The sequence below is a fragment of the Gouania willdenowi genome, chromosome 12 (genome assembly GCF_900634775.1).
Source record: "Gouania willdenowi chromosome 12, fGouWil2.1, whole genome shotgun sequence".
NCBI lineage: Eukaryota > Metazoa > Chordata > Actinopteri > Blenniiformes > Gobiesocidae > Gouania > Gouania willdenowi.
The window spans coordinates 32,671,535-32,685,695 of record NC_041055.1 but is presented as its reverse complement, the minus strand read 5'-3'; the positions used below and the strand labels follow the sequence as shown (position 1 = coordinate 32,685,695).

General features: G+C 37.6%; 1 protein-coding gene across 1 annotated transcript; it reads right to left on the bottom strand.

Annotated features, from left to right (window-relative positions):
- Positions 1-5,402: 5,402 nt before the first annotated feature.
- On the bottom strand, positions 5,403-11,892 carry LOC114472883 (cholesterol 7-desaturase). The gene is made up of 7 exons (XM_028462174.1): positions 11,494-11,892; positions 8,617-8,805; positions 7,394-7,572; positions 7,191-7,316; positions 7,003-7,122; positions 6,751-6,927; positions 5,403-5,892 (listed from the first exon to the last, which is right to left on the bottom strand). The coding sequence occupies exons 1-7, from the start codon at positions 11,876-11,878 to the stop codon at positions 5,731-5,733; spliced, it is 1,338 nt and encodes a 445-aa protein (XP_028317975.1). The 5' UTR covers positions 11,879-11,892; the 3' UTR covers positions 5,403-5,730.
- Positions 11,893-14,161: the final 2,269 nt, after the last annotated feature.

The following is a 14,161-nucleotide window of genomic DNA, read 5'->3' as shown; positions in this document are numbered from 1 at the left end:
TTCCTCCATCTTGAAATCATGTGATTGATGATGTCACACGGACCCACTGCCTGTAAACATCTCATTGTTTTCTATTGGAGTGAAACATTCAGCCTGATTTTTACATCATTTAACAGATTTTTCAGTCAAAATAACAACTTGTGCTACTTTTGGTTGATGAAAATAATCTGTAAAAGTTAAAGATGTGTGTCTTTAACAGTAAAAACAGTGGAGGATGACTTTAATATATTTAGCTTTCAGTCAATAAATGATCATTAATAAAATAGAGTTGAGCTTTAGTCATTTATGAGCATCAAACATTTAGTGATGTTCCTTCTGTTATTAGTGGGAAGTGCAATAAGTTTCTGTGATCAGACCTTATTAATGGAATCATACATTTATCCCTCAATGTGTTTGGAAGAAGGGCTCGTAGCATGTTAAGCTAGCTGCTGCTAAGACGGATCCCAACAACATTCTGTGTTGTTTTTAAATTAGGGTCAGAAAAAAGAGAGAACTTTTCTTATGTAAACTTCATGGGAATTATTTATTGAATCGAACTGATGCTGTTTTTATTTTATATCACGAGTTCTCAACCTTGGGGTCAGGACCCCATTTGAACATTTTGAGCCAATTTTTGCTTATTTTCACCGTTTTTCTATTTTCATCACTTTTTCTTTCCATATTTTTGCTGCTTTTAATGTATTTTTGCTCCATTTCTCAAATTTCTGACACTTCTACATAGGGATGTAACGATTCACTCAACTCCCGATACGATTCGATTCACGATACTGGGTTCACGATACGATTCTCTCGCGATTTATTTTACAAAATGGGACTGTAGAAAATACGGTACTATTTTCCTTTTATTTTTCATTGTCAAAAGAATTCCTTGATAAACTATTCAAAACAATGCAATTTAACTGAAATAAATCTTGAATTAAATAAATAAAGGAATAATACAAATGAAGAAGCCTATTAATTTAAATTCTGGTTCTATAATAAACAATGCAAAACTGCATAATAGTTATTTTTCTTTTTAAAAGTGCAACTGAAAATATATTTTGTGCCTTAACAATTGGACTTTAAAAAAAAAAAAATTATGTCATATTTGTTTGGACCAGCAGAGGGCGCTGGTAACAGTGGTCGGTTGGCATGCAGATATCTTGCAGTGAAGAAGAGAAGCTATGCTAGCAGACAGAGCTAATAGAAAAACGTGACTTTTACAGATATTCAAGTAATATTACAGATATTCTTTCGGTGCTAAAGGGGTAATGAATCATTTACTAACATGTTTAAGAGTAGAAGGCAGCCAGAAAGAAAGTATTAGCAGACTCCACACGCCGCCGACACTTGTGGGTACTGCGATTCAATTTTCAGAAAATCGATATCAACCGTGATACCTATGAATCGATTTTTAACTGCCTTACGATTAATCGTTACATCTCTACTTCTACATCACATTTCTGACTTTTTCCACTTTTACACCTAATGTCACATATGTTGACCCATTATTGTCACTTTTAACCTCTTTTTACCATATTTCATGATTTTTTTTTTGACAATTTCCAGCATTTTTGGTCACTTTGAACCCATTTTATTAGTGATTAAAACCATGATTTCCATCTTTAAGATGACAATAATAATAAATGTTCCTGGATAACAGTATATATTATTCAGATGAATAATAAATATGGTTATCACAGATTCATAGAACAATGGACCATCATTTTATTGACTTCCCTGGTCTCTGGAACTTTTATTTTGGAGGTCGCAGGCTGAGAAAGGTTGAGAACCACTGCTTTAGATGATGCTAAAATATATTTTCCTAACTATATTTAACGTCCCTGTTCAGAGCCAACCTTTCCCAACCCTATTTATTTATTTTTATTATTATTTTGATCAGATGCTAATATGTGTTTTTGGTGGTGATAGTTTGTTAAAATTACTTTTAATTTCTGGTTAAATCCAAAAAATAATTCCCATGAAATCATCCTTATTTTCACTTCCTGTTGAAAGGCTCCGCCCCCTTCAACTCAAACGCTCTGTGATAATTCTGCGATTTGTTTTTGTTTGTACTGTGATCATATTTATGCATGGTGTGATTCTGTTAGCGCTGAGCTAACGTAGGAGTTACGACTGTTTCTGACCATGTGTGAAGGACGTGACCTTTAACCTTTGATCACGTGCACTATCATCCCTCGTGCACGCTCACAGCCATCGTTCAGGCCGTCCTATTGGACCAAGTGCTCTTAACCTTTAGCATGTTTCACTGCTACGCTGTCATCATGTGACATAAAGACATGAGTCTCTACCTCTGTGGTCTGTGTTATGTTTTACACACTCATTAAACAGAAAGCTTTGCCACGCCCCCTGCACAACCAGCCGTCCTATCAGGAAACTTCAGCCTAGAGGTGGGAAAATGGGTACATGATTCTGTCCTAGTTTGTACTTTTACTTATGAATAATATTTTAATATCCAAGCACTACGTTACAGATTTCAGTTTCTGCAGGATTTTCACTTTGAAACCATTGATTTATTATTATTATTATTGGAGATTTAGATGTCCTCCTCCCTCCCATCATCACCTTATTGTGTCCATTAATCTTTGAGGGTTGGATGTTTTTCATGACTAATACACATTTTAAATACCACGTCAGATAGCTCATGGTAACACTTGGTATTAATGTATTCACCATTAATTATGTACACCTATTCACCATTCATTAGTTACTGTTGGTGCTAAACATTAAAAAAAACTGTTTCCATGTAATTTTCTATTAGAAAACAAAACAGACCAAAGTTTCAAAATACATTTGCAAAATAAAAATATACAATCTGTGACCGAATATAAATACCTTAGATTGGTTCTCGACCCCCAACTAAAGTTTGATAAACATATCAAGATAATTTGACAAACAATATAAAGTAAAGGAAAGCATGACTCATCACTTTTTTATACAAAACAAAGGATATTAAAATCAGACTTGTCAACCATAAAGGACGTTAGGCTCCTCCCAATAGGTTCTGGAAGCTGGAATAATTTTTTTTAAATGGAGAGTAAAGATTGTTTACTACGTCATTATCACCACATTGATAATAAATAAATGTTCAATGTAGCACAAAAAATATGATGAAATGGTGACGATGGCTTTGTGAGGGGGCTGCTGTCGGTGGGTGGACCATGGTGGGTGGACCATGGTGGGTGGACCATGGGTGGGTGGACCATGGGTGGGTGGCCCATGGGTGGGTGGACCATGGTGGGTGGACCAGTTTGTTTTGTATAGAGTGATGATTCATGCTTTGGACACGCCTGGTCTATCGTCTTATTGAGTTTATCTAAGATTTTAAGGTGTGTGTGTGCATGTATGTGTGCGCGTGTGTCCAGGCCCACTAAAGCTTTTCAAAGCACAGGTAAACTGGAAATAACAACTAATAAATCAATATTCACATGTTTTAGAGAATATGATTATATCAGCAAGTGAAAGAAAACTGGACCTCACAATAATATCTCAGATTGCATACAGATGTGGGCCACATCAGGCAATGATTCAGCACTTTTGGCAATTTTCTGGTCCGAAACTTAAAGGATCTGATCAATGGATCAGTTCATCAGTGTGTGATCAGACATGCTTCACTTCTCACACAAAATGTTCAAACTACACAAACCTTTATTCTCTCTGCTCAGTAATCGATGATGTCACTTCCTGTTGCTCTCAGCGTTGGTTTCTAATGGCTGTTCAGTCACGTCTTTGATCTGAGATAAACGCTGTCAGCTGATTGGCTGAGAAAAGTTTGATGAAATGGGAAATCCATCAGTGTGGTCAAAAGGGGCGGGGCTAAACCAGGTTTAACTCGTAGATCTGCTTCTTTAAGAGCTCAGGTTTCAGTCAGACTGGTACCGTGAGGTGCACAGAGCACTGATCCAGAAAGGAGTATAAAAAAATAAAAAAAAGGGGCGTGTCTTTGTAACGTGGCGTACTGGTCTGACCCCATCAGATGTTTACAGATCAGAGGGAAATATGAGGTGGGACTGGTTTTCCTGGGAGTTTTAAAGAGCTTCTCCTGCTCACAATGTTCTATATGTGGGAATTCCAGATGTTCAGGTTCACTAGGACTTCCTGTGTGACATCAGAAATGTGTCCATTTCATTAGTTTAGTCCAACTATAGGAAACTTTTATCACAAGAAAGTGATGACGTGATCTGAGGGGCCACATTAGCAACATTCATGTCAGCATTTACAATAATCACTAATATGATCATTAATACACAGAAGTTTGTTTTGTCATTTCATGTGTTTTTGGTGTAATTTATTGTTTTGTTTTTTGTATTATTATTATTTGGCGTTTTCTGTTGTTGTTTTGTGTTTATGAAATCATTTAGCGTATTTTCCTCTCATTTTGTTTGTTTTTTGTTTCTTTGTGTATTATTATTGTCATTTTGTGATTTTGGAAACATTTTTTTGTGTTTTTCAGAATCAGAAAGGTTTTTATTCACCAAGTACATCTTAAGATTAGAGCAAAAAACAAACCAGAAACAATCTTAATAAATATAATAATACTGTACATGTGTTGTTGTTTTGTAATTTTAGAATTTTACATCATTTGTTTTTTTGGAGTTATTTTGTGTATTTATTTTGTCTAGTGTATATTTCTGTAATTTTGTATGTTTTTTTTTTTTTATTTCATTTTGTGCATTTACTTCAGGGGCCGCTCACAATTAGAGCGAGAGCCACATGAGGCCCCCGGGCCGCCAGTTGAACATGTCTGGTTGAGACGCTTTCTGTAAACTTTACTCATCAGTAAAGATATAAAGATTACTAATAAATCCTACATGTTGGATTATACAGAAGCAGATTAGGGCCAATTTTAATAGAGAAAATAATTTTGGGAAAATCAAGAACAAAGTTGAAATTTTGAAAATGAACTTAAAATACAATATTGTGATAAAAGCAGAAGTGTAAAGAGTATTGCTATATTTAGAAGTACTGTTAATTGATTTAAATAGTTTTTAAGTACAAGTACAAGTAAGTCATACATAAAATACTCAAATACAAGTAAAAAGTAGCTCATTTAAATAATAATCATAGTAAAAGTTAATTTCACATCCCACATTTATTGTTGGTAATAAATCTTGGTATGGGTCCCTTGCATACAGTAAACATCTCATGTAAAAACACAATTTACCACAATTGGAACATAATATATTTTCCACAAAGGCATCTGTATGAAATAAAAGGTTTGTCAAAATGTACATTTAAAAAATAAATATAAAATAACACCAATGAATTCAATACAAAATACTAATTTGAAAAAAATCAGGTTCTAAGTTTAGATATATCACATTTAACAAAATAATATGTAAAAACCATCTGGATTATGTTCAATGTGTCATGAAATGGAAATATAAAAATGATGGGTGTAGAAATATAAATAATTACTTTACTTCATTTAAAACGTACTTACAGTAAGTACAAGTAAAATGACTGATTAGAAATATACAAGTACCCAGTAATGTGAGTAATTGTAATCCATTACTTTCACCTCTGTACTGGTCAAACTGGGTCATGTGAAGGTTAAAAGGTTCATTTGGGGCGTGTCCAAAGCATGACGCTGCAGTTCTTTAGAATCACATGTTTGAAAAAAATTAACGCGTTTTATTGTCAGAAGCGTTTCTCAGTCCAGTCTGTGTCTCACTGAAGACAAAGTCATTATTAATCCATTATTGTCAGTAGGCGGGAGGGGGCGGAGCCTCAGAAGTCCAAAGAGTCATGCTGGAAACGTAGTCGTGGACTGTTCTCACTGTAAAACTGACTGAACCATCGTCTGTGCTTCTGTACGGCACAATCCTCCTTCACCAGGAGAGGCTTAGAGATGTACTTCTTATTGTTCCAGATCATCACGTCACGCTCAAACTGAACACACACACACACACACACAACTCAGTTTAGAGATTACACAAATATTACACAACATTTGTACAACTTCAAATTTCCTAAACCAATGAGGATTAAAACAGAGATCGTAAATGTCTGGATTAACTTGAACTTTCTCCTTTTTTTCACTATCACAAAACACACATAAGTTTATTTATCATAAAACACCCCAAATATTTATATATAATTTAGATTCTGACTTATGCTTATTTTACATTTGGTAAATGCTTTATTTCTCCTCCTGGAGCTCAACAAAAACAACAATATAATAGATACAATTAATTCATTTACCTTTTTTTTGTTCCCTAATTGATAAACGCTTAGAAAAAAATAAAATAAATATGTATTCCTCGTTTTGAATCATTTTAAATAAAGACTGAAATTTCTCCATACATAAAACCTTTTTTTAATTGTGCAAAATAGATAAATAAAAATACATAAATAATAACATTGAAAAAATATATAATTTTAATCAGTAAATTATTAAAATTTTATTATTACTAAAAAATTCAGGTGACCTCGTTTTATTTCCAGGCGACCCAACATGGGGTCACGAACCCAAGATGGAAAAACCCTGAAATAAAGGTTATAAATAAATAAATAAATAACAGTCCTACATGTTCTCTTTAATGTTGTTCTGTATTTGGTTTGTGTGTTCTACAAAACCACAGCAAATGTGTTGTATTCTCTGAAAGTGTGTTCTGGTTAGCATGTTAGCCTAGCCATATGTTAGCTTAGCACAGAATAGCACAGGGGTGGGGCTACATCATCAGGTCATACAGAAAGTCCTCCCCAAACCACCTTGGTTCCCGTGGTTAGCAGGTGAGCTGGTCCTACCTGGATGCTCTCAGCTCTGAGGAGGAACTTGGGAACCAGAGGGAGAACGTTCTTCTGGTAGAACATGGTGTGAGTCACACACTGCAGCAGAGGCTCCAGAGGAGTGACACAGTGTAGGATCACACCTCGGCCCAGGAACCTGTGGTTGAAGAGCAGGAAGACGATCCCTGGACCCACCTGGAACACACACATTATCCATTATATATAGAGGTCTACCTGACAGGCCACGCCCCCTCCCATTATCATCATCACCTGTCTGGCCAACACTTCCACATCCAGTAAAGAGATGCGGCGTCCAAACACAGTGAGAGTGTGTTTGATCAACATCTGAGAACAATGATGGTTTGGTCCTGGTTCTGGTTCCCATTGAGCCTGGAATCAAACACATCATTCATTCATTCATTCATTGAGTGCTACTGATGAAGATCAACCAGTGAGACCTTCCAGTCGTGTCGTAGGAACTTCCAGGTTCTCCTGTTGGTGAAGCGCAGGTCGGCTCCACTGGTGATGGAGGGGGTGTGGAGGTAAGCCAGGTGGGCCACGTCCGCCGCATTCTCAGGAATCTCCTGGAAATCAAATGACAGCGTTGGATGTTTGACCTGGAGAAGGTCCACGTGTAACGTGGACATTCACGTGCACACACCTGGATGTGGGCGCTGATAAAGTGTTCAGTTCTGCCTCTGTAAACCCACTCCCCGCTGCTGATCTCCTGCTGCTCAGGCACCGCCCACTGAGGCTCCTCCCCATCGCAGTGAAACCAGACCAGGATCTGCTGGTTGACCTCACAGCAGGGCCAGGACCGCAGCTTGGCAAACTCTGGGACTGGAGGTCAAACGAAGGGAAAAAGATCAGCGCTGAGTTTCTGAAGGTGGGCCATGGGTGGGTGGACCACTAGTCGTCACACTAACGACGACTAGATTTCATTTGAAATCAATGTAAATGACGCGACGTCAAGCGATTCCAGCGAATCAATCATTGGATCTGAGTCACTGGAAGTCACTCAAAGTTAAAAATGTTGAACTTTTCAAGTGATTTTCAGTGACGCTGTGTTGCAACATCCAATCAGCAACGAGTTTCTCTCTTCTTCACTTTCCCTAAAGAAACATGGAGGAAGTATGCGGCAGCGACACCTTCTTGTATGACACCTGTGCTCGTTTTTTACCGGGACCACAATAAAATGGAGCCAGCGTGGGTGAAAGTCAGCCAAGACATCAGGCTTCGTGTTAGGATCAGCCATGTTTTATGTGACAATCAAAACTGAGGCGGAAACGTGGCTTTGAAAATGACGAGAGATGAAGAGATGAAGTGAGAGAAAAGCACAACTACGTTCCAGCGACTCATCACAGACGATTTAAACAACTATAGTCATTGAAGTCATGTTTGGTGTGAACGTACAAAGGATTCATTCTGTCCACGATCCTCGGAACAAAGGAAACACAACAGACAAAGAAACGCTTTCATGGAGACGCTGCGTATAGCAAGAAGCTTGTGTGATGTGTGTGTGCAGCGTATCTTTTACAATGTAAACGTGTGCGTCTCCTCGTCATCGCGAAGGTTGGGCATCGGGTATCGATTGGTCCTGGGACTAACTTTGCTTTTTAAAATTTAGATTTCTAACTTTGACACCCAGTAGAAGCCACGGAACACCAACGAAGAAGAATCCAACAGAAGTGTTTGCATTACTGTGCAAACATGAACAATGTGCGGTCTAAAGTGTGCCATATGTATATATATACAGTATATATATATATATATATATATATATATCCATATATACAATGTACAATGTACAATCGCCTCTTAAAAGAATTTGAATCCAGAATCAGAATTGTTAAAATCCAATCAATGCCCAACCCTCAGGCTCACCTTTGTTTGAATATGGAATCTTCACACACTTCCCATCGTTCCCTCTGAACCTCCAGCCGTGGAAAGGACACTCGATGCAGTTTCCTATCACCTGTCCACCCACCGCCACGTTGGCTCCGAGGTGAGGACAGTAAGCGTCCAGGGCATAGACTGACCCATCATGGCCCCGGAACACCGCCAACTGTTCCCCTGGTCAGAGACAGAACGTCATTATGGCAGTGGTTCTCAGTGGGGTCCATCCATAAAGTCAGTAAAATGATGGTTTATTGTTCTATGAATCTGTGATAACCACATTTATTTATTCATCTGAATAATATCCACTGTTATCCAGGAACGTTTATTATTATTATTATTATAGTCATCTTAAAGATGGAAATCATGGTTTTAATCAGAAATAAAATGGTTCAAAGTGACCAAAAATGGTGGAAAATGTGGTGAAATAGGATTTTAAAAATGTAGTTAATAAAAACAGACGGAAAAAATGGGAAAAAATTGTGTCAACATTGGAACAATTAGTTTAAACTGGCGAATGATGGGCATGACAATGGTGAATGTGGTTAAATTGGCAGAAATAAGCATGAAATATGGTGAAAAGAGGTTAAAAGTAACAATAATGGGTCAATATATGTGACATTAGGTGTAAAAGTGGTAGAAAGTGTTTAGAAGTGATGAACATGTCTGGAAAGTGGAAAAAATGTGCAGAAAAGTCATTAAAATGTAGCAAAAATACATTAAAAGGAACAAAAATTTGGCAAGAAAAAGTGATGAAAATAGATTAAAATATGGAGTTGCAGAAAAATGGTAAAAAAAAGCAAAAATGGGCTAAAATTGTTCAACTTGTCCTGACCCCAAGGTTGAGAACCCCTGCATTATGTTCTGTCCTATACGGGACGTTTGATTGGTCCAGTGAAGCTGTGAGATGATCAGAGACAGTTTCAAACACCATAGATGTGTAACTCTAACCTTAGTCTGAATCCAACAATAACAATGGTAACAATGTGAAGAAGGCGTGGCTACTGACATCAGAGACGTAATAACAATAATAATAACCAAACAGACTGAGACGAGTCCAGGCTTGTAGAACACAGAGGTTCTCTGTTGCTAGGACGATGACAAAAACTACGATATATATACGACCGATTATTATTTCAACTCTGTGAAGCTTTTCTTTGTCCTGTCGTAGCAACAGACGGACAACAAAGACCCAAGGACAGGAGAATGTCAGCACAGACATGAGTTCTAATACAATATGAATATATCAAATAAAAATGATGATTACAGATATTCTGATATGAAAAAGGACATTATTGCTCTATCACTGTTACAGTCATGGTATAAAAACTGAATTTAGAATACAGGTCTGTACCTTCACCGTTATCGCTATATATTATTAATGTCAGTCTAATTCTGTGTGGCCACCAAAGTAAGGACACAAAATTACCAAAAAGATGCACAATCAACAACAAAAATACAAACGTTTGCTTCAAAAACCCACAAAGATCTTTCTCTTCTGCTTCTCAATGAAGGCTTTGTTCGTTCTCCTTCTCTTCCCACTGCTTTGTTTTGTCTGGTCTAATGACTCTAACACTGCGTCTCATCCTAACCTGGAATAATACAATTGATCAGTTTGTCTCTCAATGCAAATGAGCAGATTTTTTTGACAAAACGAACGTAGAATGGTGAACCCACATGGCTGGATATGCACTGGACCCTTGGAACCAGTGGTGAGTTCTGTGTCTGTGGAAGACGTAGAGGACATCTTCATGACTGGAATAATGATAGCAGGTATGCTGCTGATTGGAGCTGGCAGCTTCCTGACCAATCGCAAAGTCCGTATTACGCTAGCGACTGTTTTGGTAAGGCTGCCAGTGATGTGACTTATGTGATGAATGAACTGCTTCTGAATCGTTTACAAATTAAAACCAACTTGGAGAAGTTGAGTGCCTGGCTCAAAAGTTAAGGCCACTTTATTGGATTAATGCAGAGAGACCAGGACAGAAGTCTATGTATCAGAAACACATGGTTTATCTCCTCTTCAGCTCTCATAGCCACCAGGAAGTTCCAGCAGACAGCAGCTCTGGACCCCCTCCCTGCCCCGCCCACCTCACCCAACCACCTACAACTCTTGTTGCTGAACTGAACTGTTCAAGTCGTCACGCGTCATCAGAAACAAAGCTGAGTTTATATTTCAAAGCCTTCGTTTTCCCAGTTAAACCTGCCTTTTCTCCCATCACCTCTTTTCCTGTTTTTGTCCCATCTTTCATCTAAATATGTGATGTGTGTCTTTCACACTATACCGAGTTAAATTCCTTGTACTGTTTTTAAACTGTACCTGGCAAATAAAATCTTTTCTGATTCTGAAAATAAAATTAAATATACACAACAAATAAAAAAAAAAATACATAAATTAAAAAAATGACAAAACAAATATTTACTCCAAAACGCTTCAAAATTACAATAAATATACACAAAAAAAATATAAAAATATACAAAATGACTAAAAAAAAAAAAGCACACAACACAAAATTCTGATTTTCTATCTCATAATTATAACTTTCTGTCTCATATTTATGACTTACTGTGGTAAATCATATTTTTTTAGTGGGAGAAACAGGTTTCTATAATATTCTATAATATTCTCCCACAGGTTATATTCAACTTTATTTATAGAGCTTTTTAAGGCAGCCATAGCTGTACATAATAAATACAAACAACAGCAAAACAATAAAATAATAATAATAAAGTAAAACAAGAATAAAAACTGATGAAAACCACAGGACATTATGATGATGATGATCATGATTGTAATATAATATATTATGGTTATAATGATCATGTGTTTCTAATATAATGGCTGTTATTAGCTGTTATTCTCACCCAGGGCGGACACACTCCTGACCCGTCCTGTGTGGAGCATGTGTGAGTCCAGTAATCGGAACCACCCGTTGGGGTAAACCGGGGGCAGTTCTCCTGTTTTCCTCCTCCGCCTCACGTACCGGGCGGTCTGCGCCCTACTGCGCCCGTCCTCCGGGATGTAGCCCACATCCGGGTCCCGGAGCAGCTCCAGCGGGCTGAAGAGCAGCTGAAGAACCCACCTCAGAACTAGAACCAGAACCAGGACCACAAAGACCAGCCCAGCCCGGGTCACAGCGCCCCATTCCGGTTCCAGCAGAGCCCAGAGGAGGGCCAGGGCCAGGCCGAGGACAGCAGCCACAGCACCGGGAGACATGGTCCACCTCCACCCGGAGCACCGACCTATCATCACCTGGAGAGGAAGAAGAAGAACCAGTACCTGTACCTGGGGGTGGGAGGGCGAGGAGGAGGAGGAGGGGGAGGGGGGGGGGGGACTGGGCAGGGAGCCAACTACAGCCTCTCCCTCTCAAATCATATTCACAGTAAATATGTCTTTTATATAAATAAATATATATATACACCACTATTTTACACAAAATAGTGGTTCCCAACCAACCTTTTTTGGATCGTGACCCCATTTTGATACGACAACACTTCTGTGGTGACCCATAAAGACTTTATTTTTCTACAATTATCACGATATATCGCTGAATCAGTTTTTTTCTTACACCTTTAATGTGTAACAAATACAGAATAGTCAGAATTAGTGCCTAAGTGACAAGATGTGCCAGCTCACATATTTACTGTATTTTATTTATTTACTAACACATTTTTTCTCTTTATTTTTTCTTTTGAATTGTATTTTATTTTAACAAAATTTTGTATTTGAGAAAGTGAAATAATAGAATACAGTTGTTTAAAATTGCGTTGCTTCTTTTTTTTTAAAAAAAAGAATAGTAATCTAGAACCTTGTTTCCCAAAGTGGGGTACGGGTACCCCAAGGGGGACGCAAATTGTCATAGGGATTACGTGAATGAAAATTAAAAACAATGACAACATTGGAAACAGAATATAAATAGAGCAGTTAATGTTAATGCTAATGCTAGGTGAATACTAATGATAGGCTAATGCTACTGCTAGGTTATTGTTATTGCTCGGCTATCGGTTAATGTTAATGCTAGGCTAATGCTCTTGCTAGGTTAAAGCTAATGCTAGGTCACTGTTAATGTTAGGCTAATGCTAATGCTAGGCTAATTCTATGGCTATGTTAATGTTACTGCTATTGCTAGGTTATCGCTATTGCTAGGCTATTGCTATTGCTAGGCTAATGATAATGCTACGTTAAAGCTTATACTAGGTCAATTTTAATGCTAGGCTGATGTTAATGTTAGGCTAATGCTAATACTGGGCTAATTCTATTGCTATGTTAATGCTATTGCTAGGTTATCGATTTTGTTAAGCTAATGATAATGCTAGGCTGATACTATTGCTATGCTAATGTTAATGCTGATGCTAGGTTAATGCTATTGCTAAAATAATGCTAGAAAATGCTAATGCAGTGCAACGTGGGCCAGCACCTGCATCCTGACTTGCATTTTCTTCAGGAAAAGCAAATATTCTAGTAATAATTATTCTATATTTCTCCTCAACAGGATAGGTAAAATTCACTGTAGGGCTAAATTGTATATGAAATTACATTATGTAGTTTTTTAAGTGTGCAAGAGTAGGGGGTACATGGCTTCAGGTTAAATGTCTGAAGGGGTACATGACTGTGAAAAGTTTGGGAAACCCTGTTCTAGAATATATTTTGTGTGACCACATTTATTGTTCTGTTCCATGAGAACATGCTGATGTAAATCATTCATTTTCCACTTTAGTTCCACGTTATATTTTCTTCCTGGTAGAGCTTAAATAGGGCCGAAAGAAGACGACCCGTCCTGGCCCGAGTCCAACAGAACACGACCCGAATTAAGTTGATGTCTCTTTAATCCTGAACCCGATCAATGCGGGGTGCGCCCCACACTTTGAGAAGCACTGCTTTCGCTGCACTTAAATGTGACTTGATATTATGTATATGTATTTACTTAGTACTTATGTATGTACTTATTACCTTAAATCCTGTTTTACAGTACATAGAGCAAATGTGTCAAACTCAAGGCCTGGGGCCCAAATCGGGCCGTTTGCTAATCAGGGTACTTCTGAAGGCACTTACTGTACCACGTCGCACTTTTCAGGACTCTATTTCATTTTCTTAAAAAAGGGAAACCACGTATTTATTTCCTCCTATTTATGCAGCGCGTTGTGTTGATCTAAAATTCCCCCAAAAATAATTTTCTATCCATGGTTGTAATGTAACAAAACTTCCAGATGGATGAATACTTCTTCCAGAGCTGGAGGAGGTTGTTCCAGGTCAGGTGATCCTGTTACTGAACATACTGTTTACTGATATCACATGTTAGTTCATGTAAATGTTAGTTTATGCACATCTGAAGATTTTTAAATGACCTTTTATTCTGTAGTCACACACCTCAGACCTTATGACACTTTGTTTAAGTACACGTACAGCTACAAAAAGTAGAATATCAGGAAAATGTTCAATATTTTTTGTCACTCATTTCATAAAGTCAAACCCATATATGATATAGAATCATGACACATAGTGAATGATTTCTAGCGTTAATTGTTTTTGAAA